The following is a 25,669-nucleotide window of genomic DNA, read 5'->3' on the forward strand; positions in this document are numbered from 1 at the left end:
AGTTGGCCCCAGTCCTGTTGGTTTACGTTCCTTCTTGCATTTGTCCCATTCACGCCGTTTTTCTGTTTCAAACATAGCTACGAACCACCTAGCCACAACCAAAGTACCAAAATAAAGTAAAATGAAGCCCATACTTTTATGTTGTATTCTTGCAGTTGCAAGTTCCAAAATATTTAGCTCCCAAAGATAGAAAAAGAAGTGAATATAGTAAGAGCCACTGCATGTCATAGGTACAAGAACTGGGCCACATTATTTCAGATTTATGTTCCACATGGCTGCAAAAGCAACAGGTTAAAGATGATGGTCTGCAGTTCCCAACCAAATAAGCTGCCAGCTGTCGTCAGGAATAAAGCCAGCGTTTTAAGTACGCATCTATCTCAGCATAACAAAAATATCAGCACGTCATGACTATAGATTCAATGGTTTGGCATGCTTTAGACAAACATTGGATAAAAACATCACCGAGTGAATTGGCCAACTTGTCTCAAACAAAAAAAAAAAATCAGTGTGAGAGGTTGAATAATGTATCCATTATTAAGTTGCGGCATTGCTTTTTGCCACCAAAGAAAGGCTGAGTACTAATGTCGGGCTTTTCATCCAACAAGGCCAGACATAACCAACCACATACAAGCAGCCTTGCGAGAGGAGCGTTGTGATGATGTTGACCAAGAGAGTGCAGCTGTGCTTGTGTTGGAACTAAAAGCAGCAGATAAAAAAGCAAAGTTGATTTTTAACCCGCATCAAAGAACACAAGAGCAAGAACCCGGGGGGCTTGCAAATGACAACATGGAGGAGTCAGTGGCAAAAGAATATAGTGAAATGCTGCTGTTCTGCTACCAATCCGAATTCACGGCAGAGAGTATGGCCAAGCATGGAAGAAGCTTAGAGATGCAACAAATAAGACCACAGATTACTCACTGACTTTATATTATATTGTTGTAAAGGTTGGTAACGTGGCTAGGTATTCCTTCATTGTGCAATCTGAGAGAGATCTTGCATTGCAGGGCACTGTCATGTTCTGCAAGTGGTGATCCAACTTCACCCCAGAATAATGGATGATAGACTGCTGTTAGGCGGAGATGGCAGGTGTAAATGCAGTATTTCTAGGTCCCAAAGTTATGTCCCGCGACTTTCATGTGGCATGGAATCGGTGGCTGCGAAGAAAAGAAAATGCAGTTCGAAACTGTGAAAGTGTCCTCGTTCTGCTGTTTTGATCAGCATTGACAAAATCAAAATTGTGGGACAATCCAAAATTCAAATCCTATATATCTGGCCAGTAGCTTCCTCTAGCAGAAAAGTGGCTGATGTTTTTTATTGGCGGCATAACGTTTTTTGGTTGTCACAAGAAATAACGACAGAGAAGCACAGAACAATGTCTTAAAGGATAACACTAACTAAAAAGCAGTTAGGGAAAGAAAAGCCTGAATGATTCAATTTCAGTCCTGGAAAAGCAGTTCTTGTTAGAAGACAGATAGGCTAATATTAAAACGTGAAACCATCTGAATGCAGACTCTACCACAATGCATTCCCTTATTATCTACATAACATGCTACCTGAAGTAAATGAACACATTATGAACAGGATACATACGGCTGAAGATTTTGAATCTGAAGACATCACATCACTTCGACAATATGCCTCACTTGCAGTTAATTACACCTGCACCTGTAGTGCACCTGCAGAATTTCAAACAGCTTGCTTCTACACACCAAAGTGTTTGCGTGATGACTTCAAAAGACACAAGTTACATTGAAAACATTTTTATGCTGTTATTTTATAATATCAAAGAATGGTCATTTGAATAGCTCTCCCAGCATTATTGGAACAGTGCTTTTATTTGACATTTTCGCCATATACAGGTCCCCTACAAAATACAAATGTCAATCTGAACACACATGATGCAGTCTGCACAGGCACATTAAATACCATATGGGAACAACGGTATCTAAGCATGCCTCAGGGACTTGCAGCACTGAGACAGGAACTGCACGATTGGTTGCAGCAAACAAGAGCGGTTTCTGTGTATTGCACCGATGCAGAACTTCGAGCCGTTATTGATGCTGTGAGGAAACCTGATGCTGTGAGGGCAACATTGCCTGTCAGAGGGTGTTCGGGACAATCAAGCAAAAGAAAAAGGGCCAGCAACAAAGTTGGCACCTTAAGTTCATCCACCACGGAAAAGAGGGAGAATCTGTCATATCGTGGCCGAGTTGGAAGGAAGGCAGAACAACATTAAACCATGCATGCAGCATCATTAGAACGCAATTATAAGGCACAATCCTACTGCAAATTCAACCATTACAGCAATGCCAGAGGTACATGCTTTGAAATGTGTAGATAATGTTATGCTCATGCCACTGTCTGTGCTGGTGTCACTTGTTCAATGCCAAGACCAATGCCAATACATCCAAGATTCTTAGTATATATGTCGATACTTACCAAGTGCCATAATATTAGGATATTAGGTTAATGAATCTTGTGTGTGCAAAAGAAACAACGTGAACAGTGATATATGTCTTATTGGAGGACCCCGGGCAAATTTAAAATTTAAACCTCCTATGTCCATTAATGAAGCAAAACTTGTTTTTGAACTAGTTAGTTGTTCCTACAGCCGAAACTAGATTTAACGAAACCCCGTTTAATGAAACTTCCGATTTAACGAAAATATTCCTACTCCCTCTCAGACGCCCATATGGCACAATGCTTTGAACTCAAAATAACGAAATCAATTTCGCGACATCTCCCAATTTAACGAACTTCTGTCTAAGAAATGAAGCTGAAAATTTTTAAATGTTTTGCTTGTTTAGTAGAGAACGCCTAAAATTATTGATTGAGAGCCAACAGCAACATCGCAGAGCACCTTCGTTCAGCTTTTACCGAACTGTGTCATGCCAAACTAGATTTACAATTTTGAATTGAATTCACCAGACGTCGGGTAAAGTGGCGAATGCCCTTTATCTGCTCCGGCAGTTTGCCAGAACACACAAAGAGACGAAAAATGTATGCACGTTTTGCGCTGCAATAACGGTATCTACTGATGCAAATAAATTAAGTGCTATATTAGCTGCTTGGTCGATTGACATAAAACTTATTCGCAGTACATGAGAGGAAATCAAAGATCAAGCGGGATCGTTCGATAGCGATCGTGAGACAATTTTCTGGCAGTAAAGATCACGCTACACCACTCCTGTTCTTCTAGTGCCGAAAAATGTTAGGACAACATTTTACAACATCGCACAGTTACTAAAAGAGAGCTCCGTATAGCTCTTACGTGCATGCACAAGCATCCATTCGTGCTAAACGAAAAGTGGCATTGAACATTATAAAATTAACAAGATAACTGACTACGCCAACTTAATTGCCATTGCATACGTTACGATGAAACGCTAATGTTAAAAAAATGGCAAATGGGCATTGATAAACGTGAAATCTTACAAAATATAGTGAGCGTTGAGTCTCTGCATTTTTCTCGGGGCTTGTGCAGTTTTCATGTTCTGATGCTTTATAAGCAAGCTGAAATTCGTAGTTATCTCACGTGCTGATGCCTGCCGCAGTGGCTCAGTAGTTAAGACGTTCGGCGCCGCAGTACGGTTCGAGGCCGACCGCGGCGGCGACATTTCGATGGGGGCGAAACACAAAGGCATCCATGTGCTGTCCAATGTCAGTGTACATTAAAGATCCTCAGGGGGTCGAAATCATTCCGGAATCCTCTAGTACTGTTCCTCTTTCTCTCTCCTTCACTCCCACTTTTATTCTTTTCTTTACGGTGCGGTCAGGCATCCATGGAGAAGTTTAACAGACAGTGCGCCTTTTCTTTCCTATAAATCAATTCTCACATGCTGGCTGCCATATGTCATGCATAGCTTCAAAAAGAACAATTACAAAATTTTTTTTACTAACCGGTCCTTACTATCCCATTGAGACACCTTTGCAGGTGACACCTTGGTAGTTAGAAGGTGAGATTATAAATGCGCCGCATAGCTTTGCCAGTAATCAAAGTGTACGAAATAAGGCAGACGCATTTGCGCACAGGCTCCCCTGTCGGCAAACCCCAGTTAAAATGGCATGTTAGATCATTTAACTAGGCGATCGTATTAACGGTGTGGTTTATAAACGTGCGAGTATAATTAAATTCCCACAATACGTTTAGGTGATGACGAAGACATTTCGTTGAAAGGAAAAAGGGAGGGGGATTAATGGGAAAGTTGTTCGAATTATTAGTCCGGGATTCCGTTGAATAAGGCCTTCGCCCTCGCTTTTTCCACAATGGTTCGCTGGTCCCCCCCCCCCCCCCCCCCCCGAGGTCCGAGCTGGACAAGGCTGCCTTCCATCCTTCCGACGTTGGCTGTGTTGTAGTGACTAAGGCTTTGTTAGCCTGGCAGCCCCGGCACCTGCGTTCTGCCTGAAGAATTTACATTCCGTTGAGAAATCTGGCTCGATAGCGTGAAGCTTTACTGATTAATTGACATGGTTTGTAATTGGCGTAAACTACAGTGTTCTGCTTTATCTAATCCGTAATGTACGTGCGCAACCAAAGACGAGACAAAGAGGAGAAGTGGACAACGACGGCGCAGACGGTCCATCATGGTTCACCAACTTGCCCAATCAGCCGTTCTTATCTAATCTCTCTGGCTTCTGTCTAAGCTTCTGTCTTGAAAGCGCGAGTGCTGTAATACATTCGCATAGGTTATAATGGCGGGGAGTTCGAGACTTCAGGAGGGGGTGGGGGAGACTGAACCCGGGGAAGAATAGAATGATGAATACTGATGAGAAGGAAGGAAGAATACTGATTATCTGGTTTACGCAACTAAGCTCTTTGCGCGGAGCGCATACGCCCTGTTTCAGGATCTTGCAGGCCAGCGGCGCAATTCTTCTCGGCATATATTTCTGTCCGCAGCCTATGAATTCATAATGGTATGTTTGGAATTAGGATGCTCAGTTGCCATGACGGTCGCCGCCTCTTCCAACTCTGCAACTTTCCCGTGCCGAACAGAAAGTCCATTGACTGTCTGCCTTTTATGCACCACCGATATTGTTGAGGTCCGCAGCATCCACGAAGAAGGCTCTCTCTAATTTAGAGTAGCTCCTGAGTCCTGTCCATCATCGTGGCCCTCACACTCCTCGTTGATTGATGATATTCCGGAGGCATACAGTTAGGGAGGGGTAATGTCCCAAACTTGCTCCTATACTTCTTCGGGATATCTTGTCTTGCTTCAGTGGGGTAAGGATGCGGGTTAGTTGGTGTTCTACTGTGTAATAATACAAGCGCAACACAGCAGAAAACACAACTAACACATGAGGACACACAAGCGCTGAACTTCGTACTTGGAAAGGGTTGTCGAGAGAGGAGAGCATGCTGAGTTTCAGCTGAAGGAACACAGGTACTGATTTTTACCGGATGCCATTCTCAGAAATAATAATACGAAACGGCGGCTTGGCTTGTGGATCTTCACGGTAAATACCGCACTAGGTTCAGACATCTCGCTATTCTCGATGGAACGGACCAGGGCGGGCGTCTAAGTTTATTTTCTTACACAAGTTTTTAGCTTTCATTTTTGTCCTTTCATCCTCCTTAGCCCGACATGGTTTGTCTCCTAAAAGAGGTCAATAAGAGCTGCCGATGCCATCGACGATAGCAGATTTCTTGGAAGTACAAAAAATCCACCTCCTGTCATAAAAGCTAAAGATTTCCGTTCCCGGCAAGAAAAAATATGCACTAAAAGCAACTTCCGGGTTTGCGTCTTCTAGTGTGAGACTATGTCTACACCTGCTGCTATGCGTATGTTTCTATCATCATCAGGAGCTGACCATGCACCCCGGTGCACGAGCGACAAGAGCTCAGAACGCGAAACCGCCGGTTCAACTGGTAACTTAGGTCCTCGGCTGAGCACCTCGCTCACTTGATCGGGTTAAGAATCCACCTGTATAGTATACGGAAAAGTGCGCGAAGGAGACTTGCAAGGCTTTGGGCATCCTTTTCGCAGTCTTGCAAGTGCCACACTCCAAAGATGCTATGTTGTGCTTTCTATAAGGCAAAGAGCTCCACGCCATGTTGCAGGTGTGGAGCGGTGCGGCTTCAGCGGTTCCGAAAGGCGAACCTGGATACAGTCCTTGAAAAGGCGCGCCTGGCGGTAGGATTCTGCCTTGGAAATCAAGCACAGCATTTTCCCATGGAAAACCGAAGACAGACCCCCGAAGAAGGCAAGCTGTTGTGACAGAAGCATGCAGGCAGCCACACCTGCCCAACTCGCCTTGTTGCTCGTTACTTGTTGCGCCTTGTTGCTCCCGGGTTTGAGTCCTGGATCGGACCCGTCATGCTTATGTGATAGACGACCGCCTCCTCGAACGGCCCCGCTGAAGATTCACGGTGCGGTCTCGGTGAGGGGCCCCTAGCTACCCGCTTCAGATCTCGTGGGTCGGTGGCCTGGTTTTTTCCAGCGTTCTTGGATTGATGTTGCTGACTTGGTCTCCCAGTGCCGGCCTTGCGCCCGGCTCCAGTTCCAGCACCGCCACTCCTGTATTTTTGGGTGCACTGGAATGACCCTATGAGATGTGGGCCCCTGCAAATTAGGCAGCTGAGATGACGCTCAAGGCCATCTGCTAGATTATTCTCTCCGCAATCCTGATATCGGTTCTCCTGCGGATGAGGGCAAACATTGGCGCGATGTCCAATTGTTCCGCAGCGGGTACAGGCCGGCGTCGTCTTGCGATGCAATAGAGGCGAACCGACACAGTTTTTCCACAGTAATAAACATCGAAAAACAAACTCCTGCCCTCGAATGTGATCACGCCCATGTTGATGTCTCTTAATTTTCGGATTCATGCGTGCACCGGAGCCTTCGAAGTGTAAATGGGTTCAGTAATATCTGCTTTCAGGTCCACTTGGATAACTCCGTGGCTTTTGTTTTCAGAAGTCTTGAGGTAGGCTTGAACAACTATAGTCTGTCCTCCAAGTTGGAGCTGTCCGATCACTAGAACCCGACGAATAAGTTGGGCGTTCTTGATGCCAACGATAATTATATTCTGATCACTGGCTAGTCAGATAGCGAGCGCTTGAGACGCCTGCACAATGTGGTTGTTGCCCCTGAAATTTGCGAGGTTGAGTATTCCCTTTGGCTTAGAGATGACCACGGCACCTTCTGCTTCGAACCTATAGGTATGGCTTCTGACTTTCAACGTTTAGTTTGAGAATGCTTGGCCGGCCGAAGCAGTGTCGTAGCCGTCGCTGTACGGGGTTCCGGGTTACAACACCCCCCTCCCCGAAATTTTCTGAGCGCTGCATTCCCCCATTCCTTCAGCGTTTTCTAACGCGATAGCGCTAACGACCCCGTGTCACAGAAAAGCCGGTATTGGCGTTGGGGTTGTAACGCGAAACTCAGTAGAAAGTAAATGTTGCGATCTACCGGCCAAAGGCCGGCAGCTACGCGATGAAAACCAGGCAGATTCGCAGAGCGAAAAGACTACGCTTTATTTCCGGCTCGGAAATATATAGAGAAGGAAAGAAAGGAGGGGAAGAAGGAAAGAGGGACTATCTACGCATGCGCTGGTTATCTGCAGCATTGTTATCAGCAGCAGTAAAGAAACAATAAAAAGCCTTTGCGGAAACCAACGGAGTCAGACACGGTTCCTTCGCAGTGCCGTGCGAGCACGCAACCAGTCCGCCACAGAAACGCATTGCTTCGGTCAGAATAAAGGTGGAACTAATGTATGCATTGCCTTATGAGTGTCGGCTAATGCTTTGGTGCATTATTAGAAAGAAACTAATTATGGAAGTAATAGGCGAGTAGCAAATGACATTCCCGCTTTGTTTACCCGCGATGCGGCGCTCACTGGAAAATTCTTTCGATCGTACGGCGCTGCCGCAACAGATGGCGCGAGCCACCGCCCGATTATACAGAATACAGTACTCGACGCGACTAGGTGGCGTGAGCCGCCGTCATCCATCCGTCATATGTAAGCAAGCGAAGTGAATGTGCTTCTGGAACATAATGGGACGTGTTGGCGATGGATGCGGTGCCGGCGGTGCCCTCTACTAGTACAGGCACAGGGCGCACGTGTGAGTCGTCATCTTCTGCGAGTGCCGATGACGCATCAACATCTGCTCGTGCTCGTCGAAGAGAATGAGAAGATGATGCGAACGGGGCCCGATAACACTATCGCGTTGAAATCTTAGAGGCGAAGCTTTAGCGTCTTCCATTTTATTTTGACCGGCGGCGTATACAATGCCCGAAAAATATTTCTACCTATGCCACTGGTGGCGATGGCTCCTTTGTTGTTCGGAACGCGCACGACCCGCGGCGGCTCGCGCACGCTTTTCAAATATATATATATATATATATATATATATATATATATATATATATATATTTTCTGGGCGGTATACACCGTATAGTTTCATCAAGGGCTGGCGTCAGCGCGGTCGTTATCTCCATCTCTTGCATGCTTTTTTTGGGCCGTAGCCCCGTACGAGAATTATGGCGGCCATGTCGATCCTTTGCCGCGTCCGCGGCTACGGCGTTCACGTGTTCAAAGAACAATGCCTCATTGAACTGCTCCGAAATGGCCCACCTGGATAAACAGGGATCCACGGGTTTTTTATGACTTGACAGGTACAGTTCCACCGGTTTCGGGAGGTGCAGGTGTAAATATGAGCAGCAGGGCATTGATTTGACGCAGTCGACGCGAAACACGTCCGCTCTCTCTGATGGCTCGCAGCGTCCTCCAATCCGTCTAGAAAGGCGCACACTTTTTCACGGTAGCCTAACCCTATTCCACATTACCACACTTGTCACAGCTGTCTACCTGCATGCTCGCACTCTTTATTTCGCGACTAGAAGCCATACTTATAAAATGTCTAAGCCACAAAATTTTCAAATGAGCACCTTTGTAGTCATATTAAATATTGCGCTCTGATGAGAAATTCAACGCGAACTTCGGTAACGGAGATGGCTCGCAAAGCTGTCGGCTCCGGGCTTATAGAACTCCTCCTAAATGCAGCGCCCTCTCGGAGCTTTCATAGTTGAAACGACCCGATTTCCGCCTGCAGGTGAAACGCTGCTCAGTTTTGTAGTAGACTATACGTTAATGCAGGATGGGGCAGAGTCTGCGTGATGGTTGTCGTTAACGGCATCCGACCTTCCGGGGTACCTGCGAGACATCATGTGGCATTTGGAGTGGGAATATTTAATTACGCGGCACCTGCTTGCAACGATGGGACTGTGTGGTGCAACGTTGGTACGGTGTGCAAGAACGAGTAGTTGCACGGTTTTTTGGAGTGCAGTCCATACGGCTTTTCGAGATTTCGGGGTGTCACGATTTCACACGCCCGGTCATATCAGTAGAGGTTGCTTTGCACGACTCATAACAGCTGCCAGTGCATTCGTCCTTTGAAGCAATCGCTGCTAAGCTGTCGCCTCAAGTTGTTGGCGCGATATAAACCATTTCGCCGAAAGCAAGCAGGGAAATACACTCATTGCGCCGTTTCACTGTTTCCAGTCGCGAGTGGGCTGTGCATTTGCGCTTTTTATGTATGACACAGCGGCCTTGCGGGCTAGTATTTTGCCATACACAAAATTCAAATGTCTTCATCAATTCCATCGTTGGTGGAAACTGTTGTCTGGAAAGTAATCAACGAATTCAGAAGCTGATTGCCGAGACGCTGGACGCATGCAACCTTTGTCCAAGTACGGTTGTGATATGTTTCTGCTTCACAACTTTCCGGTATATCATGAATTAAATCACCGATGAACGTTTTGTGCAAACGAGACAGACTTCCTACCAACTACGAACTCTAGAATATGGTCTACCAGTTTCACTACCGCCGCCGCCGTAAATACCATCGCGCCGGAAGTGCCTCCCGCAATGTCCGCACCAACGCTACGTAGTTTAGGAGCCTTCCGCCAGCGTCAGCCACCGTTTTAGCGCACACAGAGGTGTGCGCTAAAAATGTGTTCCAATTTGATTTTCATGGGAAAAATCAGCACTGGATAGAATTCGTCCTTGAAAGTGAATAAGCATGTCGGGTCGGCCGTGTATCGAGCGGTGCTAATTATGGACTGGGGTACAAAGCAAGCTTATGGCTAAAAAGTAAGTACAAAACTTTTACGCTTAAGAACTTGCGTCTTGATTAGAACGGAACGTTTTTGGAAGCTATTGGAGCATATGTGGAATCGGTGCGACCGTCCTTAGAGAAAATAACTCGGACAGCTCTGCGCTTAGCGAAGGGATGTGAAATGATGCAAGTATATTCTAATTTCGAGCAGATGAGAGAAGTACATGCCACGTCTTTAAGCTCATGGCACAGTAAGCAGAGTTTACGGAAGACAGAGGAGGAAATATTGTTGACATGTGTTTGCTGGTTCAGTTCCTTTGTTATGTTCACTCCTAAATACTTTAATTCATTGGTTTCAGGGAGATGATTGTTCTGGATGGGGGGGCGTACGTGAATTGAGGTGAATGCTTTTTTCTAGAGACGTGAAGAAAGAGTGCTTTCATGAAGTTTAGGTTTACTCGAAGCGCGCACGCTTCGTTCGGTCGACAAAAGGCGTCGCCGTTGACGTAATTCAGAATTGAGAAAACAAGTTGGAAAAAATACGCATATATGGTTTCGTACTAAATTGTTACACGAACGTTGCTTCGTGCAGTGTTTAGGGAAGTGTCATACCATTTCGTCTTCCATTTGGTATCCATCTGCCAGCCACGTTGGAGGTTAGTTAGCGATAATTATCGATAATTATCTAACCGGCAAGATATGTTGTATGCTTTTAATTGTAAGTGTAGGTGTCTACCGGAAGGGAGACACATCAAACCAATGTAACACTTTGCCAAACTGTGTGGAAGTCTCTAAATGCGATAAATTTGGGGAATTAAAATGTGGTGTTAAAGGCGCTATCGCGTCTATTCTTAAGGCGAAGCTTGTAAGCATCCTCACAATTTTTGTACCCCACTTAGTCTTCCAGTCCCTTAAATAATTCAGAGCTGAGATAAGTGCAAGCAGGTCATTTTCTGACTAGTTTCACTAAAAAAGACAATCATCTGCAAAAACGACTCATAAGTACTCATTAATAACTGTACAATATCATAACATGTTAGAATCAAAAGGGACCCTAACACGCTTCCCTGTGGTACTCTTGATTTAAATGGTAGGCTATGTGAACTGTGGTTGTCAATGGTTAACTACTGGGTGCGATGGGTTAGATAAGCGGAAACCCAGGCAAATAGAAAATCAAGAAATCTAAGCGTTTGTAATTTCAGAATGAGTTTGTAATGAGACACACAGTCAAATACTTTACTGAAATCTGAAACAGAACTGGGAAAATGAACAGCAGTTGTCAACTGAGTAGCAATGGAAAATCTATTTCTCAATTGGACGCTGACAATAAGATTTTGGCTTGGTTTGATTTATGGGGTAAATTTAACGTCCATAAGGGACTCTGGCTATGGGTTGATGCGAGTTGCTCTATTTTGCTGACAATGCTACGAGCACTTAGGTTAAATTAACCATAAACATGTGTCATGAGAGCTTCATGTCGGAATTCAAGCAGGCCATGAACGCAGGAAGCTTCCTTCGTTCATCCTCACTTTCATTGCGAATGTACACCACGTCATCGAATACGGTGAGCCAAGCAGAAATGGCTATTCGTGTAGGTTAGCATCTGGGCGGATCTCCAGGTTTATTCTCGTGTGCAGTTGCAAGACTCAAATCCTTACGTTTATCCCCCTTAGCGCTTTGAGTTTAGCAGGCGCGGAGCCAAAGGCTCCAAGTCAGTCCGCTTTAACGGAATTCTGCAGTTACAGTGAGGTGTCCACAAAATGTTTGTTCAGTGATAGCAATTTTATTAGAAGCTACTGCTTGTTATAATTTGTATTCCTACTGGTGACAGCAGAACTAATATTAACGCCACTGGCTGCCTTCCGGCCCGTACGACAGATTGCTGTTTTTCTACCGCTTGTTTCGCGGCTGAAGGTATGTACTCCATCCTTACGCCAGTGACAACTTACGGAGACTCTGTGTGCACAATATACGTGTAGAGCAAATGTCACAAGGGATGAATAATTGAGACATACGTCATGAGTAGCGACATGCCTAAATATTTTCACCTCTCCTTCCTCCATCTCTTGTCAGCATCCAAGACAAACGCATCCTCACGGCTCCTTGCCGAATCGTACATAGCAGCTATTCGATCAGATATTCTTCGTCTAGTGGGACAGTTTCGGAGCCCTGGCCCCTTGCCCTTCAAAGTACGGATTTCTCATGTACACGTGAGTGAACCTAGAAGTACGCCCGGCAGATGCGCTCTCGGTCCAATCACGTTCGCCAACGAGAGGCATCTGTCGTGCAAAAATCGTCGTGCTTGGCCGCGACACGACAAAGAAAGGGGCACAAACGTATAGGCGCACACTGGCAAAAAAAAAAAAAAAAAAAAAAAAAAGCAGTGTCATAAAATAACCATTGTCAGCACTAAACATCGTTCACACTCCGTGGTGGCTCGACCGTGCGACTATGTATATGTGGCGACACTGGAGTACTGCTCAGGTATGTTGGTTTGAAACACTGTTCAGAATCTGAATGCGACTGTGCTTCTAATCGCCGACTCATCGGCATTGCGAGGCCCGTACTCGTATCGCTTTTATCGATATACTTTTACATTTGCGCAGCGATTTCTCGGGGGTTCTGCTCCAACGGGCATCTCGCGCTAAGTTCCATTGCTTATTGATTCGACATACACGTACCAAAAACGCAGATCAGCAAGTGGCAGTCCGTCAGCGTATAAGGGTGTAGCCAGCATCCACATCCCGACTGCCATCTACGAGTACACGTCCTTGCAGACATATCCTGGGTGCGTCGATGACAATGAGCGTACTTCGAAACGTGGGAAGGAGTTAGCTATATCATATCTGCGTCCAATGCTTTCCCATCGTACACGGCAGGCCCGACGAACGACGAAACCTCGTGAGATCGAGACAGCCTAGAACATCAAAGCCTTTTGTGAGGTTGTGGTTGAGTTTTGGGGTGGTACACCCATGTGGCGTCCACCACGGCAGCAGTGAGCGATAGCAGAAGTTGACTCGAGCTCCTTTCGCGTTTGAAGTGGTTCCTGTAGTGCGCTGAGACAGTCACAACGCGATGTGCTCCTATTAAACTTCACGATGTTGTAAGTCCACTTTCAGTACAGCACTGATTGGCGAGGTTATGAAAATGAAGCTTGGTTGTGCCGTAACATCAGTAAAAGAGGTATGGTTTCAGTTACGCAATGTCAATATCATTTGCGGCGGCGTGAGCTTACGCCACGACTGCACGCGTTTCATTTTGTATAAGCTCGAGCATGATGGAAGTGACCGACGCATGGTGCCCGAACCGAAACGCAAGTATTAGTCTCGCGTTCATACGATCGCACTCTTGGGTGTAAAAAACAGAGGAAAGGAGACGCGCTTTTTATTTTACACACAAATTGGGGCGAATGCTACGGCTAGTGCTCTTGCAAGTTGTGCAATGATTACGCAAGTTGTGCGTTCACTGACATGCGTCCGCAGCAGGCAGAGGAGAATTTGGCTTGCATTGGCTGGTAAATAGCGATAGACCATATAATCTTCAGTGGCCTTGGCAATAGAGGAGATAGGGAATCGACGCCCCCTGTGTTAATCCTGCCTCTTCCCTCTCTCCGACAGAAGACCAACCAGGGGAAGAGATCTGAACAAGAGGCCCCGATTGGGACCACCAGCAAAGCCGTATAAGGGGCGCTCCCCTTTCTCAGCATCAGGCTGGATGCATTCTCTTCCCTCTTTCGCTCTCTCCCTGCAAGGCGAAGATGTACGCACTTCGCCCTCGCCCCCACCCTCTCAGCCAGCAGGGAAACCGTGTGCGATGCGCTACCGCCGCTCTCGCTTTTTCCCTCGCCGGCTCGCGCGCGCTCGACGTTTTGGAGAAAGCGCCACGCCGCTGGTGCCGGCGCCGTATATACGGAAGGGACCGACCCCATTTCGGCGGCAGGCCCAGTCGAATCTCAAGCCGTTCCACTATGCGAACGTCTCCGGTGGCGCTGCTTCGGCCGGCTCTGCGGCCGCTACTGATGCTTCTGCTACTGCTCAGCCCGCTGCTAGTGCCGGCGAGCGGGGCGCAGGATGGCGAACCCGCATCCTCGACGCCCGCCGCATCCGGCGCGGCTGCTGATGATGCGATGGAGTCCGACGAGCAGACCAAGGTGAGCGCGCGGTGCATCCCGTCCAGTCTGTCGCCGTCATCGCGAGGATTCCCGTGCGCGCCTTCCGCACGTCGCGCGCGAGAGGAGGAAGTGGGGCAGGAATAAACGGGCAAGAGCCGTTTTCGATTTCGATGGAACGGGCACGGCCTGTTCCAGCAGTTTATAAGCCAAGTTTAGGCGGCCCCGCCGGACTAACGGGTAAAATCCTGTCCGCCGCTTTCCCGGTCCTCTCATGTTACCGGTGGCGGCCGCGCACTTTATGACAGGAAGTAAGCGGCACTGTTTTTTCGCGTCTCCAGGCGCTGCTGCATATGGGTGGCTGAATGTGCTAATGCTGAGTAGGTGCGAACTATCCATAAAATTGTGGCGAAAAGCGCACTGGTTCTTATGGCGTGAACGAAAAAGGGTTTTATTTGGCAGCCGCGCTTCGTTTTGACGTTCAACGTGGCGCAGCTGGTGTCGGCGCGTGGTCATGCATGGACCTAACCTTAGCCGCCAGTAGCTCCCGACACCCCTTCGTATGCTGATTTTCCTCGTTTTTCTTTTTATTTAACAGTTAGTCTGCTATTGGTGTCGTCCTTACCTAGGCGAACACGAACTTGTGTCTAAGGAACCGCTTGCGAAGCCCGCCTGTGCTTCAGCACGATCTATTATCGCGATGTTCGTGCCATAGGAAGTTGCATATACAGGGTAAGAATAAACTTGTGCTGAAATATTGAGAAGCGAGTGCTAGTATCTTTTTTCATGTGCGGCCTACTGTGAAGTGCGGCTCATGGCCTGGACATCAGACGCGCGAGCTAGGGACCGCTGACATCCCTAGCTCGCGCTAGAGATTCCACGGGTTAGCGAAATCGACGTAGTTACTGGTAATGGTTCAGTGAGAGGAAGGCGCAAGCCCGGGCTTGTAGCATCATTACTTCCGCGTGCCACAAATGTGCTTGAATTCTGTGCTCCAACTGCACCTCATACTGTCCAATGTATTCCGCTTGCTTAAACAATTTTAGAAAATTGTGCCTCATCGCGATCACTATCGCAGCAGACGAAATGCACGTTTTCAGGCAGTTTTTCAACTTTTCCTCAAAGTCAGTTTGTTCTTTCTTACCGTGCTAAGTTTAACCACTTCCCAGTTCGCATTCCTTCGAGTAGGGAAAACGGAAACGGACAATTTAGGCTTTGATCATTTGGTCTCCGTAGATGCATACGAGGTGGAAAGGAGAAAGTCATTCGAGCTTGCAGAAGGAACCGAACAAGCGCTAACGACGTGCCCTAGCTGAGGTCTTTTCTCCTCTTTCGTTTCCACTGCTGAGAACTCGCACTATTATACAACGTAAATGGCGTCTGCAAGAAAAGCGCTTACGTATTTGTTACGTAACGCGAGTACTATGGAAGGAACTGCCTCCACAGAAGCCCAGACTCGGGGCTTAAGAAAACGATTTCGGCGTTTCCTGCTCTCTACAGGTCTAATTTTACCACGACATTAACGTACGACTGCTTGTGAATCACGCCTCTTGCATGCATCCCCCGAAGCAGCCAGAAGTGGTACATTCAGCTTTACCTTTGGCGCCTGCCACATTATGTACGATTCTGAGAACTACCATGCCTTCAGGAATTCATGCAAAGAGCTCTCAAAACCCATGCACTGCAGTTCTTCTTTGGTATTTCGTGCCCTTCATGATCTTCAGGCACTGCAACTCTTGGCTTGACGTCCAAGCTGACAGTTGTCCGCCAACTACACCTTATAAGTCACCGCTGCAGCCCTCTCTGCCTTTCCGGTTCGAAATATAGTCTGGACACGTAGATCGCGGTGCGCGTTATAACCTTGCCATACGGACGAGCCAGACAACGACAGCCGGAAGTGTGCCAGTCGACGCTGACCGATTGCTGCAAGGGCGGAAGTCGCCAAGGGACGCGATGAAGAAGTGGAACAGAGCGTAGGAGGAAAACTAACGTTTCCTTAAGCAAATATAGAAGACAAGAGGTGACAGCGCAGCTTCTGTAATGCAGAGTGCGTTGCGTCAGCGCTGTAATAGCTTATCGCACAGCATGGACGTTTTACGTATTTCTTCAGGCTTGGCTCGATTGAGCACGCGACACATGTCGCCGATATGTCGATCTTTAACTGCTATCAACGTTAGCGGTTTAAAGATTACAAATGCCTCATTCCTCGATACATGAACTGGCAGTCCACTTTACTAGGCGCATTTATATGGTATGTCCAGCGATGAGGTGAGAGCTAATTTCCTGCCTGTCTAAACTGCTGAGCTTTGCGTTGAAGGAATCGGTCGGGCTGCATACATCGTATTATGATCCCCAAGTTTCCCACTCCCCTTGCAACCGTATTAAAAGGCAAAACGTGGGAAGCGTTCCTTTTGCACTTTGCAGTACCGAGCAAATGCTGGCACATCATAACTGCTTTCTTGTCTGTGGCTTGAAGTATTTTAGTTGCATGTTATTAGTTATGGCTCGTAGCCATTTCCAATATTGACAAAATTTAAAACTTCGCGCGTTCCTGTGTTCCTTGTTCAACGTTGTCAACTGAAGCTGTCGACTGCGACTCTTGGCGACGTTAAAATGCCTGCGTACTTTTGCTCCTCTTGAAAACCAAAATTTGATTAAATTTTTATATCGCATGGCTGGAAGCTTGCTTGTCATTACGCGCTACACGGAGATATTCGCATCACTCGCAACGCTCAACACATTTAACAATGACAAGTTTTGCGCAGGAAATTATAACTATAATATTGGCTACAGTGGATGCCAGTCGTACAAAAAATGTTCGTGCGTATTTTTAACACTGTCGTCATCATGTGGGTGCATTAAAAAAAGTATGGTGCAATGTATAACGGAAGAATTCTGCACGTAAAAGCATACTGGGTGTGCAGTGGTGATCATACGCCGTGCACGTGGCGTAAATTTATGTCGGCTTTTTGACAAATCTTCCGCCATCGCACACACCAGTCCAGATGCTGTTTCATCACTTTACTATACTTTAGCCAAGGATGCGGGATCGAATCACGGCCTCGGCGGCCGCTTTTCGGTGGAGACGAAAAGCTAGGCACCAATATGCTGTGCTGTGCGATGTCAGTGCACGTTAAAGAACCCCAAGTGGTCGAATTTTCTGAAGCCCTCCACTACGGCGTCTCTCATAGCCTGAGTCGCTTTGGTATGTTAAACCCCATAAATCAAACTAAATGAAACCAAGCTTTACTTTTTGTAATATTTTCTTGATACCATTGAAATGGGTGCTTGCGATCCAGCACCAAATAATAAATAATGATGGAGAGGCACTTTACTTCATGTACAGGCATAGAAGTGAAACTGTTACCGGCAAGTGATTGCATGCCGCTTTCTCCATTCATACGAATGCTCTTGTGTCAAACCCACGGATAAGCATTACGGTTCAAAGTACCCACTCAATTTACGTGTTCCAGACAACAGAGCGTATTAAGGTGAATGAGCCCAATTCATATGACTGCAAGTGCATTGTGATGTTTACGCGGTCATGAGTTGAGGGAGGATGCATTGTAGCTAACTGATGTAGGCGCGAGGCGTTTTACGAAGGTAGGGCTGCAGCGACGGAGCAGTCAGAAAAACTTCACTATACGTGAAGACCCTAGCAAAGACTGAACATGGACTGAAGGCAACATAACTTTACAGGAAATTGCAAACACAATGAAGTGGGTTAGATAAGAGAAGACGCAATCCCATCCTTATTTCTTCATCATTCGAACGGGTGGACTCTCACGTTAGACTACTTGCAATTAAAGCCATCCAAGGCAACTCCTTATAGCACGGTACAATTCATGCCAAGTAGCGTTTATGTCTTGTCTTTTCCAAAGCACGTGTCTTGCCAATCGATTTCATGACAGGAGCTGGTAAAGTACCATTGATAGACGCTTTAGGCATTCATATATGCATTGTGGTCGGTAGAGCATGAATACCTTTCTGCTTGCCCTTCCTAAGAGAAAGTATAATGTTATTTCATATTTTTTCCTCGCTTTGCGCCTGTAATTTGTTCATGCTAGTTTTATGCAATATTTGAGTGCTCTGGCTACTTTAATGTTTCTGAACGCGATCGTTGATGTGACTTCCACACAACTTTGTGTCGGGCACGACGGCAGTGTGTGTCGTACTTCACTATCCGGGAGACAGCGAAGCTCTCGTCGCCACATCGTCGCTTTTTCTGCGCATCGTGGCGTTGAGAACACATGTGCGCGTCCCACGCGGCTCCTCGTACCCCGTCGTGTGCACATTTCCTCTCAAGCCGCCGGGCGGCGGAGTGCGCTCCAGTCGAGGCATGACCAAGGAATGTGTGGGACGTCGCACACGACAGTTTCGTCGGTTTCGCGGAAATGCGCATGAAAATGTATACGCGGGCGTAATGAAGGCATCCGCCCTCGCCTCTCGCACTGGGAATGGAATCAATCCCGAGAGCCCGGCTGACGAAAAGTGATGTACATGGACTCAACGGAGAGCACGATGGTGCGATTGCTGGAAAAACCCTGACTTGTTCCAACGTGACATACGCACAGACGGACGGCCCGTTGGCGCTCAGTTCTCACGCGATGGCCGTGAGACGCGTGAGTGTGCGTGTGTGTACACCGATAGGCGGCTCATCTGTAGCCACCGGGTCAAGGTTGTGCGCCATCCCTCCTTAGAGTTCGCGCGCTATATCCCGCATTTTTTTTTCTCGTTGTCTCTCTCTTTTGCCCTGTGCTCTTCTTCTTTATCTTCCGCTGATTTGCACTGATCCGCGTCGCTCCCTGGAAGTTGCCCTCCCAAGATGAGCGGAGAGCATCTCTGCGGATCGCTGTGGCCGCAAGGGAAACCATCGCGTCGAGTAGAAGCGTTATTGGCGTCGTTGCGGATGCGAAGCTTATAACGGTCCGACACGTATACGCATGATGGATGACTGCTACCAGTGGTCGGGAAGTTATAGAACCACCGATCCGACCTGGCCGCTAGTGGCCTTGAAATCTTTCATCGAAATTTTTCGTATATTTTACCCATTTCGTATTCCATACCAGGATTATGATTTTCTTGTATTAGAGAAAGGGGCGCGGCATGCTTGTGGATTATGGTGTCGCACAGCTTAACCGACAAGTTGCAAGGAGGGGATATGGAAGAGTCGAGACGATCGAGACTTTCAGATAAATGCAGCACCTCTCACCCCTCGATACAACTTTTCTTTGCCCCACCGCGGGGGTGCAGTGGTTAACATGTCCGACTACCATGCAGGAGTACTCGGGTTCGAACCTGACGGCCGGCGGCTGCGTTTCGAGGGAGGCGAAACGGAGTGGCGCCTGTGTGCTGTGCGATATGGATTGCGCGTTAGAGAACCTTGGTCGAAATTTATAGCCTGAGTCGCTTTGGGACATTAAATCCTACAAACCAAACCATACAACCTTTATTTTATTTTTATTTTTCTTCGTTCTGGCAGGGGTGGTTTTGGAGGGATTATGCGTTAGCAACTGCTTGAAACAGTGCAAACATCTGCAGTTAGCACTTTACCCTCCGTGCTCTGCCAACGACACGACTCGTTCTCCTGTTCAGGCATAGTTTTCAGGGGTCTAGAACCGTTCTGCTGTCATGCAATTATCACTTGGGCGCTGTTTGTCTATCCCGCCGCGACTTTTGTATCCTAATCTTGTAAGGCTCCCTCATGACCTTCCGCGTTTCGAAGCAATATCTCTACATGGAATACAGCCGTACTTGCAAGAAGACGTAGAGTAAAGGCGGGGCTCAGCACGTGTAGTGCTGCCGTTTGTCCTGCAGTCACGAGTCGCCATTTGTACACTACTTGACTGCACTGCTCTCTTGCCGTGAATGCGCTCGACTCTCTTCTGGCGTGAGCAAACCGATCAGTCCTGGAGTTCTTTTTCACTAACGCAATGAAAGAAGCACTCGGCGCGGCGGAAACGTCGCTGGAATGCGTCACTGAGAGCACAATTGCGGCATTTATCAGTTTATTTGGGTCAAAAGAGAATAGAACACGTTCACTAGCTGTAGCCTTACCTTGCTCGTAACCTAACCTTGCGACTGTTCACCAGCGCCACCCTCATTCTTGCCAGTTTCCCTCGAAACGTGATCGACAGGTAGAGCGGGAGCTGTGTGATAATCCTTTTATGCTGCCTCTGACCTCAAGACTGCCAGAACCGAGACCCTCATGTACCCTATTTAGAAGACAAATTCACAAAATGAAAGAAGCCAACAGTCAGCGTGAACAAGGAAAGCATAGGGAAATATATATATATATATATATATATATATATATATATATATATATATATATATATATATATATATATATATATATATATATATAAACTTGGGTGGTTTTTAGAAGGCCAAAAATTAAAAAGAAAGATAACTCACTTTAGATTATTTTAGCCCTTAGTCTATATTGGATGCTGCGGCGGACACCTGGTAAGAGGAATAGTGTTTTAATTACGTCGATAAATAACTAAATACGTTACTTAAGTTGTTTAGTTTTTATTTTAGTGGGTATATTGTATTTGCGGAATTTGACCGCGTCCTAGAAATGGTAAATCCGGGAAAAAGACTTGTTAAAAAATTGTGGTGGGCGCTACAAGGCCCACAGATGTTAGCATGAAAGGCGGATTCACACCGTAATACAGCCCATGGGACGTATAGATCGCTCCAACTAGAGATTTCGTCCCTTTGCTGGGATCACCTTAGGGCCGGACCGACGCGTGGCGGTTCGTTGCTAGTTTCCCTACAGACGCGGCCTCGCTGATAGCCTCCGGGTCGGTACCAAACGCGCGCAGTTATTTCACTCCCACTCAGGCTTCGAAGCGCCGAAGAGGATATAGATCTCCGCCGGACACGTCCGCTAGTGCTGTGCTACGATGAGAATCTGCCTATCAGACTGGCGTTTGTACTATTTGGAGCCCCCTAAAATAGAAATAAAAATTACCGAGTTTATTTAATTAGCAAACTAGCAATGTAGACCATACAGATTTGTATTGGTATTGTGGAAACGTTTCCTCAATTTTCGGGCTTATTTGTTCGTTTCGCCGCACCATGTATTTAACACCTTGCTGATTGCATATTGTATGACGATGCATTGTCATCATCGTCGTCGTTTCACCAGAATTAATGCTTTAACTCTAATATGTATTGCTCTGTATTATATGGACCTGAACTATTACATTCATATTGCTTGTGCGCTTTTTATCCTGTGCATATTTTTGTTTTTGTACTCCACCCTCTCCCCTCTGCAATGTTTCTACCCTGAGGGCAATAAATAAATAAATAAATAAATAAATAAATAAATAAATAAATAAATAAATAAACCAATAAATAAATAAATAAATAAATAAATAAATAAATAAATAAATAAATAAATAAATAAATAAATAAATAAATAAATAAATAAATAAATAAATAAATAAATAAATAAATAAATAAATAAATAAATAAATAAATAAATAAATACAGGATTCAAAGAATCTCACCTGTAAATCATCTGGGAACGTAATAGAGCTTCATCGCTGACAATATTCAGTCAGCTTGTTGAAAAAAAAATTGAATATATGTGCTCATAGGTTAGAATAATTAAAGTGAAGATTTGCTTGAAATTAAACACTATGGCAACATTATTATTTTATTTATTTATTTTTTGTTATGTAGTGACGCAGTGAGAAAAATTATTGGGCGACACCGTTCGACCTCGCCATACGCCAGCAAGCATAACTGGGGAAAATGTTTTGTCAGTGCTTGTTGTAGACATGGCAATAATTTTCGCAACAGACAAAGATAGATATGACTGCGCGCGTGATATACAACGTGCTGTTATCAGGCTATGCACGTGAGATCGGTTAGGTTAAATTGATTGGGGCAGCACGTTATCGAAGTGTCAAAATATGCCTATTACGTGCAACACAAGATAGATTAGGACACTGCAATGTGTTTAACTCCGACATAAAATAAGAGGTGTTTACTCGCCGCGTGGGCTTAACAGGCTGAGCCCGAGGTTGCGGGTTCAAACCAGCCGCGGCGGCCTGTTCCACTATACAGAGGACACCATATGTCTCATAGCATTGCTCTGGAAAGCCAAAATCCATGGATCATCTAATAATCGGCTGATTTGCGCGAAACCACTGCGCCATTATCTGTACAAGACATTATCGGTGCAAGAAGCTTTGATGCATATTAGTATCAGTAGCAATACTTCGGATGGCCAGCTCGAAGGATGAGACACAGACGACGTATACAGATGCATACAGAACACACTGCTGCTTCTACCATGTTCCCTGTCTCCTCTTCGGTAATGTATCGTGACTACATCTTTTACGTCACTCGCATACGATCTTTCGAATTGGCCTGCCGAAATGGAATTGCATCAACTATAGGTCGGATGCCTGCCATTATATGTATACTCAGTTATTTTTCGACATTATCTGCGAACGAGATTTTCAACGTTTTTTTTTTCGTCTTTTTTTTTTTTCAAATATTGTATAGTTAATATATTCGCAGAGTGTCTCTGGGCCAGGCTTCTAACTTTGCTATTAATTTCAAAAACCTCACCAACGGTTTCATTTAGCCGCCTTAATCACTCCCTGTGAGCGCAAGATGAATTTCGGAAGCAAATTTTTGCTACGCATAGGAAGTTTACGCCATTTTCTATTGATGTATGCTCATAAAACTATCTTAAAATATCCCACAGTTGCCTCATAGTTATTCAAAAACGCGCTCCACTGGTTTTCTATGGCAGTTTCAACTGCTCGATGCGAGCGGTGAAAAACAAACAAACGCGACGACGACGATTGCGACACTCGGTAATGTGGAATATGAGCGAAGCTCTTTGCGTATATATAAAAAAAAACTATAGCGTCTTCTTCGTCAGGGGTGTGAGCGAGAAGCATGCATCCGTTCTGTTAGCAGTACAGCCCCATAATACAACAGCGCTTCCGGTTGACCAGCATCACCTAACGGCCAATCGGGGAAATTTTATGACGCAGAATTTACCCCATTCGAAGGCGTCTTTTTGGTGGTTCTGTGGCGCAATGTACTGACGCTGCATACTTGAGCACGACCAGCGGTAGTTCGAATCAAGGTGTCGGGTTTTATTTTTCTTTTCTTGCCCCTTTCTTGCGTTACTCTACCGGATATGTTGGAGGGGAACACTTCAGTTTCGATTTTAAGAGTAGGGTGCGATAACATTAAGGGGCACTCCTCAGGATTCCTACATTGCCGTTCACCAAACTGTCCGAAACGTCATTCTTCCGTATAGAGCTGTGCACGGGCTCGGGCCAGCTCGAAAGCCCATACTCGGCCCGGTCCGCGGGCCGGGCTCGGGCCGCTCGGAAGCCCTTTCGATCGGGATCGGTCCGGGCCGGACACCCCGATCACGGACACATGCGACATTTGCGAAAGTGCGAATACAACCGTAGTGCGATAAGCGTCTAGAATGCACAGCATTTTCCGGCGTCGTCCCTATGCGAGAGCTTCCTAGTTCTTTCCCGGCGTCGACCCGCCTATCCTCCTCACCTACTCGCCGCGAACGGACATTTGGTAGCTGTCAGTGACCGAGCAGCGGGGCCGCTTGTGGCCCCTCTGCTCGGTTATAGTTCCGAGTTTCGCATCTCCGCTCTGGTAACACCGGCGCTGATGTTTAGGTATATCCGTTTTAAGATTCGCGCCACGCTGTCGCCTATCACACGTCGCTATTATGACTTACTCTTACTTCAACATGGCCTCGTTTGATACGGAACATAGCTCAAAGCATCTGCTGTGCAAGAGTTTCTTCTTTTTTCTCTTGTTGCAAAAATTTCACGTGAAAGGCACACGGTGAGCCAGGCGAGCTCACAGAGTACTTGGCCACAAAATGAACCCCTTGTTTAGGTTTAGAGCTAGCGCCCTTTTGAAGAAGCACACAAGCTGCCTACTAAAAACTTGCTTTCCTATCAAAGAACGTGTCAGTCTTTCCAGCCACAAGTTGCAGCACCGAACGAAACTTCAGCGCTACCGGGTTCATTATCCAGGAGCACCGAGAATGCCTCAATTCAATGAATGACTTGTTTTCGCGCAATAGGTTAATTCTAGATATACGTTCTGTGCCCCTGTATATTCAGCAAATTTGTCATTTCAAACGTGAGAACTCAACATTTTTAGATCTTGGATAAACTTATCATCCTGAAATTATTTTCTTCTTTTTCATCGCTTCAAATGCAATTATATAGCATGACAGGCTGGGCCGGGCACGGGCCTTACATTTACGCGCTGGGCCGGACTGGGCCAGGCTTGGTCCCTATCCAAGTCGGGTCGAGCTCGGATCTGTAGTGTCGGCCTCGGGCCGGGCTCAAAATTTCGGCTCGTGCACCAGTATCGTCGTAAGATACCCGAGCCCGAACAGCATCTTGCGTCCTATATAGATCGGCCAGTTCCAACTGTGATAAGGTGGCCACACATATTTTGCCACGCATTGGGAGCTTGGACCATTCTCATCAACATGTGCATAACGTACCTTTCGCCATCCGACATCTGTCCCACAATTAAAAGGCGTCCCAGAATCCTGGACTTGGGCAACACATCAGGAGGCTCGGCTTATGGCTTCGAACCATTCCTGCGTAAGCAGGCAAATGTCACATGCGTTTTACGCCGAAGAACGAGACGAAGCGGAAAAGGCGACATTTTATTGGGCATCTCTGTAGACCTTATAAAACACTCTAAAAGAAAAAAAAGCTATGTAACGTGTTATATGTCCCAAAGAACAGGGAGGCCTCCCTGCGAATAGTAATGCACGTGCAGTGCCTGGCGCCCTTTCTGAATTTTTACCACATCGTTGCTTGTTCCTCTACATTTTTGTTTTCACCAGTCGATCTACCGGAGCTGCACTGTTAAAGTTTATTTCCTATCTTTCTTCTCTTTCCCCCACTTAGTTATTTACTCTTTTTTTCTTTTTTTACTCTCGCTTTTTCTTGCGTCACGGCACGAGACATATAATACACAGGGTGTTCTCTTTCATCAGCAGCTTCAGTCACCCTAGTTGATCATTGGCACCATCACCACGTGCAGTTATCGTGGAAGATGCAAGCGCATGCTCAGGGGTTTCGGTACCGTAGGCTGTAATGTCTCTCTCTCCATTTCCTTTATGGAAAAAGTGGTAGGGTGCAGGTAACCCTCTTCGTTTTATGCTATCTTACTGCGCTCTCCTTCGCATAAGGTCCCGCCCTTAGTTTTTTTTTTTTCTTATTTTTTTTTAAAGCTTGAAGTGTTCCAATAGCTGTAACCATGTGGGGCTGCAGACAGACACACCCGGATTGTTCGCGGCGCCCCAGATGCCACTTGAGGCTCCCATCGCTCAGCAAGTCACCGGCCATCGACTCTCCCTCTCTTAATCGGCTGCCGGAGGCCAAGGCGCGATGCCCATCACAGCCGATCCGCGAGGGGAAACAAGAGCAGAAAGCGCGTTGACCGCGAGCACTGCTAACGAGCCGGCTGGG

The 25,669-nt window shown here is 46.4% G+C and overlaps 1 protein-coding gene across 1 annotated transcript in view; it reads left to right on the forward strand.

Annotated features, from left to right (window-relative positions):
• The first annotated feature begins 13,834 nt into the window (after window positions 1-13,834).
• The window catches only part of LOC146202576 (nose resistant to fluoxetine protein 6-like), a 61,510-nt gene continuing 49,675 nt past the window's right edge, over window positions 13,835-25,669 (forward strand). Inside the window, exon 1 of the mRNA XM_084584864.1 lies at window positions 13,835-14,201. Within this exon, the coding sequence (XP_084440990.1) occupies window positions 14,019-14,201 (183 nt within the window). The 5' untranslated portion in view covers window positions 13,835-14,018. The remainder of the gene's footprint in view (window positions 14,202-25,669) is intronic.

This window comes from Amblyomma maculatum, chromosome 1 (assembly GCF_055883805.1).
Source record: "Amblyomma maculatum isolate TAMU_Amacu chromosome 1, ASM5588380v1, whole genome shotgun sequence".
In the NCBI taxonomy this organism is placed as follows: Eukaryota; Metazoa; Arthropoda; class Arachnida; order Ixodida; family Ixodidae; genus Amblyomma; species Amblyomma maculatum.